The following is a 25,105-nucleotide window of genomic DNA, read 5'->3' on the forward strand; positions in this document are numbered from 1 at the left end:
TGTTGGGACCCAGCCGCGCAGGCGCTCGGACGCTCACGAGCGCACACACACACACAGGGTCCGACACACACACACACACACACGCACACACACACACACACAGGGTTTCATAATACACGTTTGTGTTGCTATCTTTGTGGGGACTTTCTATTGACTTCCATTCATTTCTACAGCCTAAAGCTGACCTTTACCCTTTTCCTATCCTTAACCCAATCCAAATCTCAATTCATACCTTAGCCCCAAATCTGACCCCTGACCCAATAACAGGGTTTCCCTTTGTGGGGACCAGGCTCCGGTCCCCACAACGTAGTATATGTCAGCAAAATCGTCCCCACAAGGTAATACAAACGCACGCACTCACCAGGTTTTTGAAGAGTGCCGTCAGCTCCTTGGTGAAGACGGAGAACTTGAGGAAGGCCGAGCCCAGGTCGGGGTCGTCGTGGCACACACAGTTTTCGCCGAACTTCTCCAGCGCCTGAGTGTACTGCTCCTCGTTCTCCACATGGGCTGAAGACAAACACATGCAGGAACAGGTCAGAGGTCAGTTATCAAACTGCACAATAATCCACCACAGGTACAGTGGACAAACGGCTAATCCACTAGCAGCAGAGCTACATTTTTGGTTAGCATTTTTGCAAACTTTGAAAATGCTTAGTGGACTAAGCTTCCCTTAAATTAAAGCAATTTGCTTTTCTGTTTTGTAAACTTTTAGTTGAATAATGTTCGACATCGCTGAAGTTTTGATTATAGACAGTTAGGAGTTTTTCAAAAACTTAGACATTTATATGTATGCTCATATTTTGAAATAAAGACGCACCAGTTCAATTTCCTTTCCTCAAGTTCTCTCTTTTTATTCCAATAACTATTTCAAACAAGAAACATACAGGAACAAAGTAAAACATGTAGAGAACAATATATTAATAAAAATACAATATCTAAGAGCAGATTAGCATACTTAATTTATTAAAAATAGTTTATGTCAAAATTAAATTATTGCTGAAGGGTTGTAGTCTTCAGATGTAATTTGGATTGAAGTCAGTATTTAATATGTTTTCACCAAACACTGTATTGGTGCAGCGCTTCACCGTTTCGCTAAAACAACCTGGAGCTAATGCTCCAGATTAATACCATGTTGGTGAAGCGTTTTAGCGTTAGCTTCCATTAATTACCATGCTGGTGGGGCATCTAGCATTAGCTACAGATTAATACCATGTTGGTGAAGCGTTTTAGCGTTAGCTTTTACTAAATAAGGTGTTGGTGTAGCATTTCTGAATTTGGAGGAACTAATCTTTATCACTAGTGCGTTAGGTTAGCCAAGTAACGTTTCAGCTAGAGGTGCCCGCCGCTGCCTTCACTGTTTAGTCCCTGAAGTTCTGGCCGAGTTCAGCTGAAGCCCAGCTGGTTTCTGAAACCTCGAGTCTTTTTCTTTCACTCTTCTGAAGCGTCTGTTAAATTTAAACTTCTCATTAGATCAGACGTGTCCAAACTGCTGGTCACAGGGCCCATTGGCGGTTTGTGGACGAACAGGAAGGGCCCAAACTTTGCTCTCCAGCCAATAATGACACATCTGAACACTGAGACCTAAACCGCCTTGATCAATTTCAGGGTCATAAACCATAGTTTCATTCAAACAGACTCCTGTTCCATTCTGGCAGCTTGGAGGAAAGTTTAATACTAAAAATCAGTTGTATTTTCTCTTCATTTGTTTGGATAAATAGATGAATATCCTAAAAATGTAAGTCTGAATGTGAGATTCATGCTTTGGATTAAAGGGTTTTTGGTATCAAGAGGTTTTTGAGTCATCATAGACGGTAAAGTGTGTTGCAGAAATGTCACCCTGAGCTCCCACGTACTGCCTCTAACCTCTGCTAAACAATGATCCTGTTTCTACTGCATACAATAACACTGCTGCACCAACACGCTTGGCTGCAAACACAACTTACATTTTATCAGTTTGCATAGCAGCAAAGAAGGAAGAAAAACAAAGCAGAGCTTTTGAGGCATCTGCAGAGGATTATCCAACGTCCCAAAAGTTTGCGTTGCAGCTTCTTAACTGCTTTAATCGTGGGACAACAGGCCGGCTTCTGCTTCCTCGCTGACGCATACAGAACAATGTGTGAGCTCAGATTAACGCCGTATCTCTGCAGAGACCAGCGAAAACAAGAAAAGTCTTAAATGTCTGCAGCCATTTGTGTGCAGCTTAGAAAAGCTGCAAAGTGCAAAATTAATTTTCAGCAGAAGCTTTTAAAGGAAACTGATTTCTGTGAGTTGGTAAAGTTTACATTTTGCTATCCGGAAGTGAATCCAAACACAACTCTGACTTTTTGTTGCAGAAAAGTATCAACAATTTTTCAGGAGTATTTACGCCTCTGTCTTTTTGTTCTGCTGCTGACTCAGCTCCTGCAGACTCTTGAATTGTTATTTTTACAACCTGAAATATTCTCAATATTATTAGTCCTCATGCAAATGGTGAAATATTCCTGCTGGGTTTCAGATTTACAGTCAGACTCCCAGCAGTGGCTTCATTTGTTTCCTCTGCAACACAACAGTTTTTCTTTTTGCTTGCAGAGATCGAGTTTAGAGACGACAGGAACAAAGTTTCTGTCAAATCCTGCAAAGTTGAATCCAAAGAGTAAGTTCATCTCCAGTGTTTAATTCATCTTAAAGTTTTGGAAATAAGGCCGGGTGAATTTGATGTTTTTCCTCTCTCTCTTTTCTAAAAAGAAAATTACAAACGTTTTTTTAAGAAACTTACTTTTATTTCAATCATCTGACTTTGAAGTTTAATTAAATACAAATAAAGCAAAACAAGATGGACTGAAATCTCTGAACTACGGAAGCCCAAAGAGTCCATTGGTGGAAATAGGGGGGTGTTTGTCGTATCGTATTATTTATAACTTAATGTGAAATTTGTTATTATAATAAGAATTTTGATTCATCACTGGCCCAATAAATTCCAAGTAACGGTATTTAAAACCCTCCAAAGCTGTCTTTATCGTCATTATTGATACTTTTACTATTATTTCCACTGTTTGCTCAATGAGAGCATCAGTAAAAATATAGTTACCAGTTTAGTGAAACAAATCAAACTTCTTTCTGTGACTGGTGTCCTAAAAAAAGCGCCTTACAAATGGGAATGTTTTTCAGGAGCAGTGTTTGTGTCTGTGGGACTGTAATTGCTGTGACACAGAGTTACAGTCACCTAGTTACCTAAGGAATATGTAATAAAATAATCCTTATTTTCACTTTTTGCATAATACAATGGTACAACAAAACATCGTAATAAACTTTAAGTCCATAACAGCCTATAAAACCTCCAATAATTAAATCTTCATGAAGGTTTTTAAAAGCAGTTTAACACAGAAATACATCAGCAACGACTTTAAAGATGCAACTGTTGCTGCTCATAAATCTGAGAAGGGCTAGGAACCTCAACTCAATTACTTTCATCAGCAAAATGTACAAAAACATTATTTTATGAAATCATTGCAGCCCAACATATAACCAAATTGACCTCTGAGATTTATGATCACTTAAACAGAAAAGCTTTGCTTTTTTCTGAAATAATTTCACTCTGACACAAGCAGCTGCATTCCAGCTTTAATCTCAGTCATCATCCACGTCAACAAGCCGAACTGAAAGAACCAAACGGCAGTTTCACTTTAGAGGAGCTTTGATTTTATCACACGGTTTCATCTCGTCTCGGCGTTTCAGCCGCATGAAAACATGAACCATCTTTACACTACAAAGATCTGAACATGACTAAACTTTACATCTGGCATCAATGTCGACAAGTTGCATTAATAAACCTTCAACTTTTTTAATTACTTTTCAGATTTTCACATGTTGACGTTAAAACTATTTTTAGCTGCATATGCATAATTTGCTACAAATGATCAAACGTTCACAAAGGAATGATGTTAACGTACTTTAGACAAGAAAATGGAATTGAATTATTTGTCTTTTTAAAATTATACAAGATTATCAGCTTACCAATTTTTTATCTGATTAATGGAATAGTTGATAGAACAATTGGCAGAATCGGTTACCTCTTATCAACGCTGTTTCATCACTCAGTGAGTCTTTCGCTTTATGGAATAACATTTTTATATGTTTGTTTTTAAATTGCTGTGGTTTCCAGTTTATGTTTTCATGAAGAGCAGCACCCAGGAATTTTATCTTTCTCTCTCAACTTAATCACAACCTGATCAACATCGATCAGGCTGGTCACAACAACAAATCATACAGGGAGAGAAACGATAATACTGTTGTTTTAAGGCCATTTTCAACTAATGTTGATAATGACATGATAAGTTGTTACCTAGCAACTCACTCACTCTTTGGTTACCTAGCAACAAACTGTTCGGTAACTTGCGCAGCAGCAGTTTCAGGTTTTGCAGATGTGCTTCATAACTGCTGAAAAATAGAAACAGTAAAAACTGTGGATAAAACAGGAAAGGTCACGCCACCACAGCACTGAGTCTGCCAGTATTTCTGATACTTAAGACAAAAAAACTACTCAATAATTCTATAAAATACTCATATCATGATCCATTTTGTAGCCACAGAAACACATCTCACTACTGCTACGTTTCATGAAGTTAGTTTAGAGGATGAACTGGAATATTCTGCTGCTACTGGAAACAGGCCAGAGCCGGGGCAGCTTTGTCGGCCATGACAGTTTCTACCAGACGGCCTCAGTGGGAATGAAAACTTTCCACAGACGGGGAAATGTTTCTACTGTCAACACTGATAGCAACACTGACTCCCCGGCGATCATTAACTCAAAAACAACCTGAAAGGTACAGTGAAGAGAGAACATGGCCGCCATCAAACATGGCAGCCATGACGCCCCTCCCCCCTCCAGCTGCTCCTTTCAGGGTCTGAATCAAACAGCCGGCCCTGTGGCCTGAACTGAGCGCGCTCTGTTCAGAAAAAACAAACCTGCTCAGCAAATTGTTTGGGTTTTCTAACAGAACCCTGCAGAGGGAGAGACCAGAACACACACACACACACACACACACACACACACACACACACACGCACACACACACACACACACACACACACACTCTCTCTCTCAGGAGGAAAGCAGAAGTTCTGCCGCTGCAGCGACCCGTTTTTGAGGCTTCGGGTTTGAAGCGGGTCGGTCTGCGACTGGAGGAAGTGAGAATCGCCGTGACGACTCACCCAGGCCGGACGTGTAGATGGCCTTCACCGACTTCTTCATCTTGTAGAGAACGCTGCGGTCCACATCCAGAGCCTGAACACACACAAGCACAGACAGGAACTCAGTGGGGGTCAAAGGTCATCGGCTGCTGGGTTTTCCTGCTATGATGTCACATCACAACCAAAATAAACATTATTTTATTTTACTGGGATCTAATCTGCACATCACCTCAGCCAGACTGGAAGGACAGCATGCCAGCTTTTAGAGTGCTAGGCTTTGACTAGGCCATTCTAACACATTATGCTGTGATTTAAACCATTAAGGAGCTGGCTGCATGGCCACCTGGAAGGAGAACCATTGTTTTGTTTTTAGTTCCTATCAACTTCCCCACAGCATGATGCTGCCACCACCATGTTTCACTGTTTCTATGGGATATTAGACGGATTTGTAGGGTTAGCTTTTCACCAGGGATGGATGGATGACGGACACAAACATCCTGAAACATCAGTAACTCTCTGCTAATCATTCTTTACAATCTTTGTTTATTATAAATTTGAACATTCAGGAGTTTTTCTCTGGATTTCAGTTATTTTCATTTTTTAACTTAAAAATATCAATAAACTAAAATAATTGTAAAATTTATTTAAAACTCGTTTCCAGCCAGAATAAGAACCATCGTCTTAATACTAAACATCAAATTTAAAATTTCTCAGGAGAATTGATTAGTTGATCATTAATATCTAAACACCAACTTTAAAATCTTAAAATAAAACTTTAAATAAACAGAACAATACTGAGCCTGGTGGGGACACAAGTAAAGCCTGGTGGCCCACCAGGCTGATTTTAATAGTACTTTTAAAACAACTTAAGCAAAGCAGAAACTAATTTGCAGAGTAATGTTGACACTGAGCCACCAGGCCCGGTTTATCCTCACAGCCTCCTTCTGCAGACGCTGAGGAAGAAACGCATTCCTGATCGATCACACGCCGCTCCGACCGGCAGGACGGAGATCCAGCCTCATTGTTCTCACCAGCTAACTATCTGCTGACGACAGCGGGTCTGCACCGGAGGAGACGGAACACACACACGGCCGTTTCCAAAACACAAGCAGAACCAGGACCGGTTCTGTCTGCGGCGTCCCTGCAGACGGGCCGGTTCTGTCTGCGGCGTCCCTGCAGACGGGCCGGTTCTGTCTGGTCTGCAGCGACCTTGGCTCACCTTGTAAGCTCCCCTGCGACAGATTGCTGTGGCGGCAGCAGACAGTCGGCGCGAACTCATCAGATTTACTTACAGTCAGACTCATGTGGGATGTTGGGCCATATGTTGAACTACAAGGACCAGATGTTGTGTAATAAATAAATGCATTTTTTAGACTTAGTCTGAATAATAAACACAGAACATTAAATATTAAAAAGCTTTGAACAGAAAAGCTTCATGTCTTTTGATGTAGAAATACCAGAGTAAAGTCATACGACAAGCAGTAATGATACGACATAATCGTACGACAATAATTCACCGCTTTCTTCAGGTAATATTACGACTTTATTCTTGTAATTTTTTCAGTCCGGGTCCAATCCTCCGTCAGAGGGAGGAGAACCTTGAGGCAGAGTCTGACTCACTGAAAATATGTCAGACATTTAACACTAAGCAGATAGGGAAACACTTCTTTATAACAGACTGGAACAAAACAGACTGCCTGTTGTAATGGAAACTCATTTAAATCTTCTGTTTTTCCTGATATTTGTTTGAATGAAAAGCGGCCATTTTTATGCAGCCGCCATTAAAATCCATTTATTTTAGGCTTTGATGCCTGGAGTGCTGACAAATGCATCTGGGTCGGCGCTCTCAAGAGGTTCATTCACAACTTTTCTCTGTGCTGAGTGTGAAAAGTCAATATTTGGACAGAAGTGGGCCAGTGGGGGCCAAGTTTGCAGTTTTCCTCCAGCAGCCTGCATGGAAAACATCAGGTTGACCAAAGACAGAAGACCTGGAGTCTGAAGCTAAAGAAGGTCTAGAAACTTTTCTTCTGAATCAATTCTGACTCTCAATTCACTTCAGCTTTTCTATCTGACAGAGCTGAAGAAAAATCAGTGCTGGGCCGTTTTAACTACAAAGTTAGTTGTACTAGCCCTTAATAAAGTGCTAATAATAAACATTTGTTATGCTAACGCTAATGAGCCTCACCAACACTGCATTTAGTGGAAGCTAATGCAAAAATCACAAACTTCAATTAAAAATATTTAATCCATCTCAAGTATAAATTTAACATAAATGCTGTTAGATGTTTTATTTATGTTTATATCTTGTTCTTTGTTGTACATGTTTTATTTTGTTCCTGAATGTTCTACGTCTGAGAAAAAGTAATGGTGGGAAAAATGAGAGGATGTGGGGAGAGGAAACAGAACTGCTGTTCTTCATCCACTTCAAAATAAAAGCATGAATATAAACATTTAACTACTTGAATTCTAAACTAAAACTTCAACACAGATGCAAAATTTTATTCAACTGAAAGTTTATTAAACAGCCAAATAAATTAGCGTGTTAGAATTTATCTGGAAAAATTAATTTTGGGAAAGCTAAGTATACTAAATCTTTTCAAAGTAAGCTAAAGGGCAAAGCTGAAAATTAGCTCCATTATTTTTGCAAAAAAATGTACCTAGAAAAATTTAGGTGAAGCTAATAGCGCTAAAAATCTTCAAAGTTAGTAAAAACTCTAAACGCTAAGTGAAAAATTAGCTCTGTTATTAGCACAGAAGAATTTTACTAATAATTTAAGGGAAGCTAAGGGTGGTAAATCTTTTCAAAGTTAGCTAAAGCATAAAGCTAAAAATTAGCTCCATTATTTGCGCATTAGAATGCATCTGGAAAAGTTAATTTAAAGGACGCCAGTAGCGCTAAGCGCTTTGAAAGCTAGCAAAAATGCTATGCACTAAGCTAACAATTAGCTCTGCTATAAACAGATATGTTCCTGCCACTGCTGAATACAGCAGCCAGACCAAAGTGTTGGCTAGCAGCTGCCAGGAGTCGCATAAGGCAACAACATCAACTGTCAGAGGAAGCAACTTCCATGTTTACTGCTGAGGCCCGTTAAAAGTTTACAGGGTGATAAAACGGCCGTCTATGAGCAGGATTCTGTCCTCCAAAGTTCCTGGAAAGAAACATCCTTCCAGACATTTAACGCAGCTCTGCCGAGGAACAAGGAGTGAAGGAGACCGCAGGGCCCTGATGTAAAACCTGTTGAAGTCTGCCTACGTTGTGACGCTTTTAATAAAACTTACAAACCAACTGAAAAAAATCTAGTTTAAGTCGAGGGTTGCAGCTTTTGGAGAAGAAAAACAACAAAATGACGCTAAAAGTTCAGCATGGCGTCTCTGCAGGCAACTGCGTAGAAATCACCCGATGAAAGATGCACACACGTCGATGTGATTGAAGCCAAACTTTAGAGGCACTAAAAAAGGTCTGCATTTCATAAAAGCCTCTCTGATCTCCACTGAGCAGCTCAAAAAGCTTCAACAGACATGAATCAAGTCGCTTCACAGAACCGAGGCAACATGAAGGCTCTCAAACGAAGATCAAACCTGACATGCCTGGAGTGGAAACGTTTTCTTTTGATGAAGGCTGCAGCACATGAAGGCCTAAATTTGGAAGAATCTGCACTAGAAGGACTGATTCAGTGCTACGGGAACAGATTTTATATCCAATACTGAAGCAAAACGCTGCGCTGTGTTTGTTCTGGCTGAAGGAATCTGATAGCGTCACCATGCATACAGCTCATTAATGGAAGCGGTGCTGCGTTTTATTTTCATCTCTGCTAAATTTGACCCGTTCCATTCATTTTTCTCCAGTTATAAGGAAATCCACATTTTCCTCCCAGAGTGACGAGCGAAGCACTGAAAAACAAAAAGTGTCTTCCTGCAGTAACAACTTCCACATTAAAGAGGGCTGATGTCAAACCGAGCTTTGGATTAATTTATTTTTTATGTAAAACATAATATGAGTAAATTTGAAACGGACTATTTTATTTTAATGTTTAAGATTTTTTATTATTAATCTTAGTCAAAATTTTTATTTTAGAAAATTTCTGACATTTGTCTCAAAAACATTTTTCTAGCAAATTTTTGACTTGTCAAGCTCAGAAATATATATATATATATATATATATATATATATATATATATATATATTTTTTTAATCCTGATTTTTTCCTAACAAATTTCAAGCTCAGAAATTTCCAAGTTTTTCTCTCCAAAATTTCAGAGTTTTTTGGTGGAAATTTGCAATTTATAATTTTTTTATCCATAATGGCACTAATACAGCATGGTATAAAACTGATAATTTAGATTTTATTACTTTAGATTGAACTGTGAGCTTTGAACAGTGGATGTAATTTTAAATGTTAAATTCTGATTTTTTTGTCCTTTATGGCTAAACCTTCTCATGTCTCTCGTTGTTGCACCTCTGAATTGAAGTATGATGAACCCGACCTTTTGCAGTCAGAAGCCAGCAGATCTGAATCCCCTGAGAGCCTCAGCAGTTTCTGCCATGTGGGCCGAGTGTCTCCTGTGAGTGAGAGTGACAGCTGGACAGCACAGCTGAAAACCCAAACGGAGCGCCGCAGACTACAAATCAGAGCCGGAGTTCATTAACGAAGAGGGCCGGCCCGCCGGGCAACAAAAGCCCTCAGCACGAGTCGTCTCTGATCATCTGGACCGGAGGGACAGTGATGGATGAGCTTTAGGTCTTCATCTTCCCCCAGTGACTCCACTGTTCAACCTTTGACCTCTGGGGGATTCAGAGAGGTTTTTCCTCTCAGCTGGACTGTCGCAGACGACAATACTCCAACGTTCAACACAATCAGTGTAAGCTTATCAACTGGCATCAACAATATAAAATCATCCTGATGGTGCAAATGGAACCATGACCTTTAACCCCGACAGATCCACAGGATTGGCTGGTCATAGAAAGGCAGGTGTGATGGCAACACTGAAGGAAACGACATGAAAACCTCTGAAGACGACAATGAGCACAAACGGAAATCGGTTCAGGCCAGAAACAGATTTGATCAAACTGAAGGAGAGTTCCCCTGTGAGCCGTTTTCCTCCCGATGGTCCAGTAGACCCGGTTCTACTGGAACCAGAACTCCATCATCTGTTCCATCTATCAATCAATCAAACCGAGGATTTTAATTGGACCAGAGTTCGATTAGCATTCACAGCTCACCAACCGAACTGGACTTTGAAGGCAAACGGACTGGAATTGGATTAAAGTGACTAATTATGCTGGTAAGAATGCAAACAATCCTAAACCGGTTCCTAAATTCCTAAAAGGCGTTCCTCAAAGCTCCGTATTGGGGTCCAAGCTATAGGAGCCGAATCCATTGGTCTCATTTATCATCATCAGTCCTTTAAAGAAACTCCTGTTGAATTGATCCACGATATTGATGTAAACAGAAACTTCTCCTACAGCAAATATTAACACCACAGTGACAAGACAGCAAATATTCAAGGAGAGAAGATCCTGTCATTAATCCGACTTCAATTATCAGAGGCATTAAGCCGCTCAGTCGGTGGTTTGAGCTAAATAGCCTTTCAGGCCATGTGCTCATTGATCCCTCTGTGATGCTGCTGGAGGAGGATCGTCTCTGCACAGATAGTCCTGCTGTCTGAAAGCGTGTTAAAACTTTCCTCAGGGCCTCTGCTCCACACCGAGCTCTTCCTACCCGGCCGCAGCCTTCAGAGGAACCAGACTGAACCAACACGACGACACCTGGGAGGCCCTCAACACATCGGATTATAAATCGCTGCACTTCAAATACGGCAAACATTATCAGAGAGCAAACATCCTGCCAGAAGAACCAGCTCAGTGGCAGTCATTGGTTGGATGGAAATTAAATCAGATTTCATCTCATTTCACCAGAAGATACGTTTCCAGTTGGAGCATGGTGATAAAACCTCTGCTGGTCTGAGACCAGAGGCTGGAGACGGAGGCAGACTGAAGCTGCAGCCATCAAACCAGCAGCCAGGAATAACCTGGTGCAGCAGCAGAGTCGTCGGTCGGAGACGATCACCGCCTCCCACTTCACACACACACGCCAACTCGGCTTCATGTTCACCCTCAGCTCAGGATTAAACAGGAATCAACTCTCAAACTTCTACATCATTTCTCCTGATTTCCAGCTCAGTCTTAGTTTACACCCTGAATAAATCGCCTTTTAATTTATAAATATAACAATATTAAACTGATACTTATTAATATTTGTCATGCAGGAGATGGATCTGTGTACTCCATTTTATTTCTTAATGTTCAATAAATGCAAAACTTCACTGTTAAAACTGCTTTTTTTTTTTTTTTTTAAATGTTCCACTGTAGTTTTTACAGTGCGTTGATGATGCATCACTCCATCTTTACGCCGATGACATGCATGTTTATTTTCTAAAGTCTGCATCTGACATTAATCGGTGGTTTTTGATTCGGCCCAAACTGGTTCTGAACTCAACCAACAAGCCACTGGGATTTTACCTGATTGATCATTGATTGGTTTTCCTATTTTTGTGGTAAATCTTTAAGAAGCCTTTCTCCATTAGTTGGGGGGAAAATTAGTCGAGTCATCTGAAAACGAGTCGTTATTTTGTAAGAAGTTCAGCACAAAATCTTTGAATTGCACTGATTAGAGACTGAAATAAAGACGTAAACATGTAATTTTTCCAAATATGAAAACTAATTCTGTTTCTGAGAAGAAACCATAAATGTGTCTGGTGACCTTACAGGTTGTAACAGGTTTATCACCACAACAAGCTTTGAAAAGGACTGAAGGCAGAAACAGGATCCAGAAGCTCTTATTTCTGAGCGTGAGCAGAAGAAAGTCAGCACAAAGGGGCGGGGGGTCCTGACACAGAGCTCCATATCCTCTTACTGGATAAACTGGTTTTTATGGCTGTGCTTCTGGCACACAGTGTCTGAGCGATGGCAGCCGCTTTAAAACTACCAGCCTAATTAAGCGATGCATTTAAGTTTAGAGCAGAATGGCTGCAGAGCCATTAAGGCCTGGGGGTGATGCATTCAAAGGCCGTCTGGAAAACCCATTTACACAGAAAACCAACACCAGGAGAGAAGATTGCAACCATTTTAGGATTTTAGTGATTTATATTAATGAACTTTGGAAGCGAGAATCAAACCAACAAGTAGAAAAATAAAGTATTTTTCTCAGACAAACCTCTGGACTAGCGTTGCACCGATTGCTGTTTTCAGGCTGATCACTGATCTTTAAATATGCTGATTTGTCTGAAACGTTACTAAATATAGTAACAGTGGTGACAATAGAAGATGAGTGGATGTGATCAGTTTTTATCAGCTGATCGTCAATCTTCCAAAACAAAGAAAATCTGGGCTGATTTATTGGTGAACCTTTTTCCTGGACTATTTCTGGACACGTTTCATTGCAATACTGGTAGAAAGTATTCAAACTGGCCGTTTTCCTGTACTGGTCCAGTTTGTAAGCATTTCTCTGAAGAATCGCTAACCGCTAACGTTAGCCTGCTTCATCTATCCCAGATGACTGAATGTTTGTTGGGATTATTGTGCTGGTGGGAAATTGATACTTCAGCTTCAGATTCCCTTGTGAAACTATTTTTGAGCGTTAGTTTCTCAACTCGACCCCGAAAGATTTTGCTTTAATTTTCTCTCAAATTATAATTTTCTCCACTTTTATTTGGTAAAAACGCATGCAAATTAGTCTTATTGTTCAATTGTTTATCTTGTTAATGAATACAGTATTTTGTAGACGATTATAAACTTTGTTCAAATTCTAACATCTTAATATAATTCAAAGGAAAAACTACAAAAACATCTAAATGAAAAAAGTATCAGCTTCACTGATTGTGGGTTTATTTGATTGATTTTGAATTTATACCAACATATGCAATATTCCACATCTCTATAAGAAATTGGGTTTATTTCAAATGCAGTGGACACGGAAATGAAAAACGAAAAGGCAAGAGAGGTGGAGGAAAAAGTTAAAAAGGAAAACTAGGTAAAAGTAAAGGAAGGAAAATAGAGAAATACGAGTGAACACCGTAAAAGTCTGTTTCTACACCTGCAGAAAGAGAGAAAAGACAAACAAGAAACCTTAGATAAAATATGTATATATATATGTAATGCTAATAATAAGTTAATAAAAGCTTTATTTATTGCTATCCGCAGTCGTAACGCTCCACTTGTGAAAGTAAACCCGTTGAGACTCAGACAATGAGCCACAAAGTCTTTTTAAAGGCCAGGATACATTTAAAATAAAAAATAAAGTACAAGGCCAGGTTTCACAGAATCACCTCGACTCCTCCAAACATACTTCTTATCGTTTTGTCACATTCTTCCTATTGGCGGATAAATCAATAATAATAAACCCGTTTTATTGGGACTTGAGTCAGAGGCAGCGCTCCTCTCTTTGGTACCAGGATTAGGCAGCAGATTTGTCCCAAACTAACCATCTGGAAGGACAGATTAGCAGCCGAATAATCGCACCTCACTGCATCTGATTAAAGGTTCCTGCAAACAAACAGCAAACATTTCTAAACTCAGAACACCAGCGATTGCAAACGGCTGCCTTTGCAAATATACACATTTCAACGGGCTTAAAATGCAACTCATGCTGCGAAATGACACAGAAACTATAATCGTTATTATTATTAAAAATTACTACTCGTATTATTCCTGACAAATAAACCCAATAAGGCCCTTCTTAAGCATAGCAGTCACATAAAAAGTGTGATTTGTGTCACTAAACTGTCCCTGCATTTAATCTCATTTTCAAATTTACTGATATCTATTGAAGCTCTCTTCAAACCAACAGTGGAGAAAAAAAGCAAAAGTTACATTTCTGATTATACTGACAGTTTTGTTTTTTATTTACCATCAATAACTGAAGTTTATCGTAACAACAAATCAAAACTCTCATCATGATAAAAACATTTTCCACAATAAATGATAAACGATTTGATAAATGTGAGCTAGCCATGAGGCTGAGCGGCTAACGCCTTTCCTCTGCCTACATCTCCCAGAATGCTGTGCGGTTCTGGATCAGAATTCAGTGAAATTATTTAATATTCGATCAGATGTATTACCCATTATCCAATAGATACTGTTATTGATTTATTGTCGTATGTGGAGTCTGTTGTCAGATTTAAACAGACGGTTCCTGAATGCCTCACATGAAACTCTGAGTCTGTGTGTAAAAACCTCAACTTTATTCACTTTGTTTGCGATTAACCGAATCTTGACGTTGACAATAAGCGGAAGTGTTCCCGTCGGCTGCCCTGGTTAATTAGTCAAACAGAGCAAAGTTTGCGGCGCCAACAATGGAGCCTTGTGCTGCTGAGCGCGGAGGTCAGCGAGCAACAGCAGCAGCTCTGCAGCCGAAACAAAGCTGCTGAATTAGATTCACCACCCAACAATTCAGCCGCGCAGCCGCCAATTACTGCTGGCCTGCTATTCAAAGGCCGACATGTCCTCACTCTTAAGTGGAAAAACACACATTCCTCCTGCCGGTTTACACAGACACCTGCCGCGGTGAGCAGGTGTAAATCTGCCTGGATCCTCAAACAAGAGCGTCAAAATAAAACCACAACCTCTGAAAGGTGCGGCGGATCAGGTTAAAATTTAAAAAACTGTCCTTTCCCTGCATCATTCCTGCTCCAACATCCTCCCTAATCAGCGCAGCAGGGACACACTAACACAGGGAGACGCTCATGTGGGAAAATCTATTTTTACCGAGCAGCAGGGCGAGGCTCTGCCGCACCGTACACAAAGTAGGGAAACTGCAGGGAGGGGGCCGAAGCGGAAGTGTCCTTCCTCCTGATGAACCGCCAGTTTCAACACAGAACGCTCCTCTCTGACCAGAAGCTAAAGAGTGCGGCTCTGCACCGGAGCTGGAGATGATCCTCCGTCTCTGAATGAATAATAACGAATATAATGCGACTCAGATGAGCAACTTTGTCACATTTTGGCTCCAAACAACCAAAAACCTCATCTGAGGTTTAAGACAGAGCAGCAAGGGACATTAATCATAAATAATACACATATTCTTTATGGAATGATTTTTATTTTCAAAAACAAGCTCACATGCTAAAGTGAATGCAGAATTTTAACAGATTTTTTTGCTCGCTGAATGTGAATTTTTGTGTGAAATATATTTTTGTTTTTTAATTTATCAACTTATAACATGTTTGATTCATGTCAAAGTATAACTTTAAATAAAAAAAAAAGTATATTCAGAAATCTCATGACCCCTCCAGCGTACATCCATGGCCCTTCTAGGGTTCGCAACCCCCATGTTGAAGACCTCTGGCCTAAACCATCCTTTTTATTTCTGGCTGCATGTTTACGTCGGTTATCCTCCAGTCTGCAGCCTCTAACTGGTTTCTTCCAGCACTATCTGTAAGGATCCCCACAGCATTTTGCTGCCACTACTATGTTTCACTGTGAGGGTTGTTCAAGGTGATTTGTTCTCCTACAAACAGGATTGGCTGTTACAAGTGCAGGAAATGCGCTGCAAACACATAAAGGATTCAAACTTCAAAACACATAAAGACACAACGCAACAGAAAACAAAAAAATGGAGCAACCAATAAAACAAGAGATGGACGCACAAGAACAAATATGGACCAAATGTGCTGCAAACTAAACATAAGCCCTCCAGACCACTAGGGGGAGTCGAGAACCAAACCGTATAGGACCAGACCAGAAGTCGTGATTTTAACTATAAGCTGGAGAAAGAAAGAAAATGTGAGTTATAATTAATTACTTTTACAATAAAAAAGCAGCAGCATGTTTACGTAGGGAGGGAATATTACCAATTCCAGACTCCCCCTAGTGGTCTGGAGGACTTTGCAGCGTTCTCATCATTCATTCATGCGTTTTCTGCACGGTTTGACCTTCTGGTGACTGAAGCATGTAGCCTAAACATTCAGCACTTTAGAGAAACTTCTTCCACATGTTTGTTGTGTGGCTTTTTGGAGAAATGCAAACTTATTTACTTTATGGACAACTAAAACAGATTCTTACACCTTATCTGTGGATCTCTGCTGCTCCTCCAAAGTTACTATGAGCATCTTGCCTGCTTTGGATTACCAACACCTGCTCAGGTGGACTATATTTACTAATTAAGTCACTGAGTTTTAGGCGGTAGCAGAGTAAATGGGAGTAAAAAGTACTGAAATCCTGCATTTTGTTTTTAAAAATAAAAACCGCAGCATGGTCACCCACCTCCTCCAGAGCAGCCACTGTGTTCCTGCAGTGGGACATCCTGGTGGTGAAAATAGAGGCGGTTGGAGATTTATAATCTTCATTTGTCTCCGTGACAAACTCTGAAACTGTGATTTGGTCCGGCATCGTTAATCCACAAAGCGATTTAATCTAACCTCCTTCTTGTCTGTTCAGTTTTTTAAAAAATCTGATTTTAAAGCGCCGTCAGCAGCAGTAAAGTCGCCGAAGGTCCCCGCGGAAAGTGAACCATCTCCGGGCTTATTTACGTCCCTTCCCCGCTGTTTGTTCCCGACACTGGAGCTCCGCGCCGCGCCGCAGGGTGATAGCTCAGCCGACCAGCAGGCTACTCCTTCCCCATCCAGTTCACCGGCTCATCCTCGAAGCTCGGAGGGGAAAGAAAAGCGACCAAAACGGGGGCAGATATCCGGACTGGGTGAGCTAAGATCTCCTGTCCTCCGCCGGGATCCGAGGAACAACAAGCTGGCGATTCAACTGGAGCGCAAAGTGACAAAGGTAGAGGAGGGTCCTCAATGAAGACTCACCAGCCAATGGGAAGCAGCGGCTGGAAACGGAGAGCCAATCAGAATTCAGGAAAAATGATGCTTTACAGTGCTGTTCGGAAACTATCATACTCAACTCAAAACCAAATCTAACCAAAATTGAACGTTTTCTGTACTTTGTAAAACTTAATTGGAATAAATTAAAGTATAATACAGTGTTTTTTTACAATAAAAACGTAAAAATAAAAATAAAATAACTAATATTTGAATAAATTGTATGCAATATAATTGATTTTCAAAACAACTATATGCACACATTATAAATCTACTCAGACTCAAAAGTATAGTAATGTTTAAGAAATCAAATAATTATTTGACTCAGTGAAACGCATCATATAGAGTAATTCCACTCAGACTAGTGTTTTCAAGACCTTATTTGTGTTAATCATAACTTACTGCTAACAGTAAATGAAAATATGACAGTTACTATTAGAATATTACACCAAACTCATAAAAATAAATTTTATACTGAAATGTGGGCTTACAAGAAGTATATTCAACACCTGCTTAAAAGTTATTCTTACAATGTACTTTAAATCTGAGTTTTTTTAAAACGATCCTCAACAGGCCAGATTTTAACTTACTGAGACGTATTTGAACTGATATTTGGATTTAGATACATGAACTGGTTGGTTTCTTGACAGAAATGGAGTTTGATGTAGTTCACAGGTTTTCTGAAGGAAGGAAAACTGTTTTTTATATGCAACATTAAAAACAAGACCTAGGTCAGTCTTCAATTCAATTCAGAAATACTTTATTGACCCCAAAGGGAAAGTGAAGGTTGTTGTATCTCATTTCAAAACACTTGTTGTACTCAGCCAGGTTCTAATAAAACATCTTAAAGCAGTCCAACACTTTGAATTAAAAGGTTTTGCTTTGTTCTAATTTATACTTGAATCGTGGTTGGGGGGCGAAATAATCCGACCAGGGACCACAAATGGCCCCTGAGCCCCACTTTGAACACCCTTGATGTAGCAGTTGCACAAGTTATGATCATTTAAATAGGCCGTATTTCTCTTAATAACTTGATACTATAAAAACAGCATTAATCTAATGGGGTTGCATATGAAAAAAATCTCTGTTAATTAAAACAAAAACAAAATTACAAAGTATTTTCACTGATTATTAAATTTCCAACAGCCCTTAAAGGCAGCACCGAGACTGCGCAGTCTACGGCCTCCTCTTTGTTAAGGTGGAAATGGGTGAATCAGGCAGGTTTAAGATGATTCAGGGCTCAGTTCATATTGTTTGTATTTATAACTATAAGGGAATTACCAAAGTAAGACTCATTACAGAAACACGTTAGTAATGTGTCTATTGTGGATGAATCATTGATTTAACTGTGAATACATATATTTAGAAGTTTATTTTTTTCAAAAACAGAAAACTTTCCCATTTATTAAAATCTTTTAAGATACCTATAATTTAAAACCTGATGTTTTGAGGCTTATTCATGTCTGATCTGGACAGCAACAGGAACCAAACAGTGGATCCTCATCAGCAGCAGCAGCAGGCGAAGCTAAACCCTGGGCAACCCTCAGATCAGGAACTGGGCAGTGTTCACACATTCTTTCAGCTCTGCAGCATCTCCTGGCAAGCTGCTAAATGAGGAGCCGAAGACCCAGGCTGACCCCGACAGGCTTGTAGGCGACTTCAACTAACTCGTGAAAATGAATAAACAGGCTCTGTGTGGACATCTGCCATCCAGACGGAGCAGCAACAAACTCCAACAAATTCTGCTGCAGGAGGTGAAAATCACTGCAAACTAAATTGCAAGATATGCAAAAAGCTAAATTTATTAGTATTTTACACCTCAAATTTTGTTACAAGCTGCTTGAAAAGAGCACAAGCTGTCAGCTGCCTGGTTGAACAGAACAGAAGCCTCATTCAGCAGCTCAATGTACACTTTGTTTGCATGCAGGCTGCATGCAGCCTCACGCAGCAGCACAGGCATGCAGTTGTTTGGAGACGCTTTGGTCACGGTTACCGTGTTTTGTAACATCTCCAGATGATTTAGTGAAACCGAAAACCTCCACGTTAATCACTGCTCCGCTTGGGAATCTGTTTCCTGCAAAATCAGAGCTAATTTGCTAAACAACAGAACAAAAGCTGCAAACAGACATGATTGTGCAGGGCTGCAGGGTGTGAGCCTCAAACGTCCAATGGTCTCTCTGGATTGCTGTCTTGGAGTCTGCAGGAACATGTCAAAGCAACTAACAGCACAGATGTCTGAGTGGGAGTCACTTTTTCCCTAAATGCACAGGATGACATCATAGTTGTGCAACAGGTGGGAAAACTTTAGCTTTCCGCTCATAACATTTTGAGTAATTCAGAACAAATGATTTCTTTGTTTGAAATAATATGCAGTTTGTTGAAAGACGTATTTTTAGCCCAACTGGGTCCTAATTAGACGGCGTGATGCTGGAAACTCATCTTGTATATTAAAGACTGTAAGACAAGTTTAAACAATAGCTGGCTGCAGACAGGAAGCTGGCAGTAGCTGAGAATATTCAGCTGAAGAAATGGGACGAATGTTTAGGAAGGCGTTTTAATGAGGCATGGACAGAACTCATAATTAAATCAGTTTATTTTATTGAGTTAAACTGAAACCCTTAAAGTTGCCGTGGTGTTCCCCAAAGCTCTGATCTGGGGTCTCTAGTTATCTGTCAGGGTTGTTTGAGTTGCTTTAGAGTTTGGTTATTATTTCTATCGTTTTTATTTCATTAGATCAGTCTTGTTGCTGTTTCTCCCCTCACACCTGAAACCTGATAGACAATTAGCCTGATTTATAGTGTAGAGTTAGAGGTAATTTGCTGGATTTAACCACCTCTATCTCATTCCTCCTCACTGGTTCCTCTTGTTAAATCCTGTCAGATTCTGTTCCCCCAGTCATGCTCCTTGTATTTTTGTTTGTTTCTGGTGTTTTTTGTTCTCCTTTGTTCTAATTTTTCCATTAAATCTTCAAATCTCTCTGCAGTCCTCTTCAGTATAACATTATCTCCTTCTTCTTGATCAGATTTTCCATAAATTTAGCAGATCAATGTTATGCAGATGACCCCCAGTTACACTTTTCCACCAAACCCAACTCCTCTAGCTGCGTTTTCATTACAAATGTTTGAAAAACTTTGTCATAACGTCAAAAACACACAATTTCATAATTGCCATGTTTCTATTTAAAAAGAAACACAATTAAAATCAGACGTGAAAAACGTTGTTCACACGAAAACATCCTACAACTACTTCCTGTCTTCTTCTTCATGGTTTGCGTCAGTAGTAACATCCATTTATTGGTCATGTGACTCATGATTTAAAAAAAAGTGTTTCAAATGCAGTTTTGTGAAATAAACTAATTTCAATACAGTAAAAAGAAAAAAAAAAAAACATTATCCTAGCCCAAAATTTTAAATCATTAACGAAGATTTTTTTAAATTGATGTGTTTCCATTAGGTGAATTTATTTTTGTAATTTTAAGTTATGTAAAGTTATGGTTAATGGAAATGCAGCTACTGAGAATTGTGCATAAGAATACACAGTATTAGCTGTGCTTCTATTACAATTATGTGGAAAACTTTGTGTGACATAGACGAAGGACATCCAATAATATAAAATCATCACATTTTTTATTTCTGGGTGAAAAGCTGCTGCTTCCCCATCGCTGGTAATGAGTGACTTTTAGAGTAATTATGAGCCATCACAGGATTGGTTCTGCATTTATCTGCTGTTCCTCATTAAATCCTGACCGTCACTTTTACCCAACCTGACTCTCCTTCATGGCTGCTTTCACCCAACATGCTAAATATAACATTCACATCCCCACCAAGGGAATTAACTCCTCTCTGCTCTGAGGGAGAGAAATCATTCTTTTATTTCCTGAATAAGATCATTTATGTTGCTTTTATAAATTATATTTCTAAAAATGTGTTCACAACCGTAAACTTTCCCACATCTTCTGTGTATTTATTCGGGATTTTATGAAATTACCAACACAAAATCGAGCAAGGTTATGAATAGGAAGAAAAATGTTAGGTGGTTTTCAAAACGTAAACAGCAATTATGAACCTCCACCCAACCTCAGGTCTTCTGAAGCTCCTGACTGGTTTTCTTATTTAAAATGTATTTAATTATGAAGATTTGCAGTTGCAATGTGACATAAAGTGAAAAACTGGACTGTGTTTAATCTGCTTTTTGTTTTCTTTAAGTCTCTCTGGGTTCGTTCAAAATTGTTAGGGTGAATTTTGCACCCAAACAAATAAAACCTTATCATTCTGATCAGCCGTTCATGGTGGAGGATGAATCAGCAGCTCTGCCTCTCCATGAATCCAAAGCAGCCTGTTTGGTTCCCAAGGTGAGCCGCTGCTGCCATGGTGCAAATCCCCAGGCTGGACCGGTTCCTAATGGCCGAGCTGAGGATGAACAGAACGATGCAGAATCCCAACGTGAAGAGGAGAGCCGACAGCAGAGCGCTGCATGTCCAGGGTCTCTGGATCCCTCTGGGAACGCTAATGGAGGGGCATCGAGTTCAGGCCATTAAACTCAGCCGCTGCAGGAACCTTTCCCACCCAGAGAAACACAGAATCCAGTCGTAGTCCGCTTCCGTCGACAACAGTTTGGGATTAAAATTTTTTATTTTATTTAATCTGATCAGCAAATTATTTATCTGATTGACCTTAAATCCTCACCAATTAATCACTTTTCTGCTATCTAGTTTTACTTGCAGACCACAAAATTTATGAAATGTTAAACACCCAGATTATTTATCCTTTCTTTAAGTTTTATTGGCTTGATAATAAAATGTTCATGAAATCTAAAAATCCTCAAAGATTAAAGAAAAGTCTTTGAAAAACAAAAATTGTTCCCATTTTTGTTGACCAAAACTTTGGCCAATCAAAGTCATTTCAAAGGCCATCATTTTATCAGTTGTGTTTCCAGTCATCACTCTCAGAGTAAATACTCCTCTGCTCAGTCATTCTGCTGTCAGATCCCTCTCATAACTCCCCTGGGTTACTAATTTTCCTTCATGGCTCCTTTATTTTCTAAGTTCTTGGTTTTATTGCGTTGTGATTCTGGTTTATTTTGCCTGAACACGTCACCCTACTGGTGAACTGTGGTGTTGGCAGCATCATGCTGTGGTCAGGGACGGGTTAATGAAGCTAAATTCAGAAAAATCCTTGAAGAAAGTCAGCTGTTTTGCAGTTTTCTGGAAGTTTGAGTCAAACGTCAGTTTGACGAACCGGTGAGCCGACCTTGAACCCGACTGGGCGCCGCTGCTCCATCGTTGTTTACGAATCTGCTCAACTTTCTGTTCTCTGAAACTGAACATCCAGGTAGAAAAACGAGAAAAAATAATTTTTAGCTGCAGATTTTCTCTCCACTCTGGATTTTAACTTATCCTGTTATGTGACGTTTTTACAGCCTTTGTAATATTTCCACTTTTTGATGTATGAGAAAGAAAAGTGATGTAAAAAGGGGAATTGAAAAGAAAAACATCACATTTTCCAGGGATTCAGCTGGTAAGTAAGTGAGGAAACAATTGCCCCACCCGGGGCAGAAAATGAAACAAAGAGCAGAGGAAGCTTGTGTTTGTCCTGCTGAAGTCAGATGGTGGCTACAGGCTGGACTTCCTGGTTTAGATCCCCTGATTCATCCATTCTGTGGAATATTACAAAATTGGTTTATTTCTTAATCAGAACATGAATCTCTGATTTTAGCTTCTTATTGTTCCTTAAGTTACTGTAATATTGTAACGAATATCCTAATCAGAACTGGATGAACTCAAAGGATCCTTAGCAAAACAGATGCTTTGAGTAGCAAAAGAGAAAAAAATACAACAAAACAGACATTAAGAATAAACCAGAATCTAAAGGAATGAACTTATATGGCAAAACCTTTAAAGCAACTAATGCAACTTAGTATGGCAACACCTGTTTAGCAATAATAAGGAACACAGTTAAAGTTAATGTTTTCGTTTTTTTATGTTAATAGAGAAAAAAATAAGCCTTCACTTTTTAGTCATTTCCTCACCATGTTGTTCATTCATGTATAAATGTCCCAGCTTCAAACTAAACTTTAAACTTAAATAATTTTGTTTACAATCTATATATTTAGTTATACGTTAGCTAACTATTTAGCTTGAAGTAAAAATATTGAGCTGCTAGCTACATATTTAGTTTACAAATTAAATATTTAGCTCCAAACTGGCTATTTAGTTTCTTAGCTCAATATAAGTAAATATTTAGCTAGCAGAGCTAACTATTTAGTTTATTATATAGCTTAACTATACCTTTAGCTAATCTAAATATTAAATACTTAACTTACAAGCTAAACATTTAGCTCCAAACTAGCTAGCTATTTAACTTACTAACTAAATATTCTAGCTTGCTAATTAAATATTTAGTTTGAGACTGTGGCATTTATAACCGAATGAACGCATTGTTTAAATGTAATATGTATTGTTGCGGCTAGCAGGGCCGTCCCACAGGTTGCCTTGCTCTCTGCTAGCCAGAGCGAATGAGAGCATTAGCTTCACACAGGCGGTCCTGGCGGTAAATAAACAGAGCATGTCCATCTCTCTCTGAGGACTTGTCCTATTTCAGGAAGGTCAGTCCAGTCTGACCTCAGAGCACAAAGATGCTTCCTTTCCTGTCCATAAACAGAGAGGAAGTTCGTCCCCAGAGGAGCAAAACAGAAACTATTAGCTAAATAAGGAGCTTATGCAGCTGCTTTCAGACATGCAGCTTAGCTTGGGGGGAACATTTTGAGTCCTGAATGCAAATATAATGGCAGCTTGTCTAAACTGTCCTCGTGATAAATGAATTAACACTCCTCATGCTGTCACGTTACTTTAAATAGACCATTGGACCCCCTGAAGTTCTGTGAGAAATGACCCGGGTTGCCATGATGATCCGAGCGTAACGAACTGCATCTCTTTGTAAAGGTGGGATTAACTGGCAACCTCTGAGGAGGAACAATGACTCGGCCAACAGAGTGGCATGAAGCTCTCTGCCTGACCCAGAGAGAGAGAGAGACCCAGGATACCTCGACCTCTCTTTCTCTTTCTCTACACGTGTAAATATGAGTGATTATTAATTATAGACGAGCTGTGGGACAATAAGTGCATGTATTGTGGCGCCGTGATTCAGGAAGAGCTTCAATAGATCCTTCACATAAATAATTAATATATTAAACAAAATGGTAATGGCGAACCAACCGGACATTGTGGTGGTGGATAAAGAACAGAGGAAAGCCGTTGTGGTGGATGTAGCAATACCAAGTGACCACAACATCAGGAAAAAGGAGCATGAGAAACTGGAGAAATACCAGGGCCTCAGAGAGGAACTGGAGAAGGCCTGGAAGGTGAAGACCACAGAGGTGCCTGTGGTCATCGGGGACCTCGGGGCAGTCACCTCCAAACTGGAGCAGTGGCTCAAACAGATCCCAGGAACAACATCAGACATCTCAGTCCAGAAATGTGCAGTTCTAGGCACAGCCAAGATACTGGAGGAGAACCTGAAGCTCCCAGGCCTCTGGTAGAGGACCCGAGCTCAGAGGATGAAAAAAGAGAGACCACACGCGGAGGGTGAGAAGGGAATTTTTTATTTATTTAAACATATGCATTGATTTGCAAAAGTAATATTTTTAAAAATCTCCATACTTTATATAAGCACTGTAAATCTAACTGAGGATCTGTCGCAGGGCTTAAAATGTATGTTGAATGTATGTTAACATTATATAGAAGTCATGAATTTTTAATTTTATACCATTTTGTATATTTTGGGATTGGTTTTAAATCTAAATATGCCATGTTTTGTAAACGTTTCTTGTACTGGGAGTGCATGTCGAAATAAGCTTATATCTATCTGCTTCTACCCTGAACATTTTTTTTTTCAAATAAAAATTTTTGTTGTTTTCAACTTTAAACTGCGCAAAACTTTCAAATCTTTAACTGTGGAGGAACGGTAGGTATGTGCTGCCCTCTGTTGGCCACCGGAATGAGGTACAGCTACCAGTATTTCAAAGGAGGCATAGCTGAATTATTAGAAATATATGTGAATGAGTCTGTTTCCCTGAACGTAGAATGAAATAATTGAAACAAAGAAAGAGAAACATGTTGTCCATATAA

The 25,105-nt window shown here is 39.6% G+C and overlaps 1 protein-coding gene across 5 annotated transcripts in view; it reads right to left on the minus strand.

The window, feature by feature from the left end:
- asap2a (ArfGAP with SH3 domain, ankyrin repeat and PH domain 2a) overlaps positions 1-16,934 on the minus strand; it is a 44,949-nt gene extending 28,015 nt beyond the window's left edge. For all 5 annotated transcript variants that reach the window (XM_015016136.1, XM_015016134.1, XM_015016133.1 and 2 more), the window contains exons 1-3: positions 16,427-16,934; positions 5,191-5,263; positions 362-507 (exon numbers count right to left, since the gene is read on the minus strand). In XM_015016136.1, the coding sequence (XP_014871622.1) occupies positions 362-507; positions 5,191-5,263; positions 16,427-16,552 (345 nt within the window). In that variant the 5' untranslated portion in view covers positions 16,553-16,934. The remainder of the gene's footprint in view (positions 1-361; positions 508-5,190; positions 5,264-16,426) is intronic.
- Between the last annotated feature and the right edge of the window lie 8,171 nt (positions 16,935-25,105).

This window comes from Poecilia latipinna, unplaced genomic scaffold (assembly GCF_001443285.1).
Source record: "Poecilia latipinna isolate Pla-1442-1.1 unplaced genomic scaffold, P_latipinna-1.0 Scaffold1984, whole genome shotgun sequence".
NCBI classification, from domain to species: domain Eukaryota; kingdom Metazoa; phylum Chordata; class Actinopteri; order Cyprinodontiformes; family Poeciliidae; genus Poecilia; species Poecilia latipinna.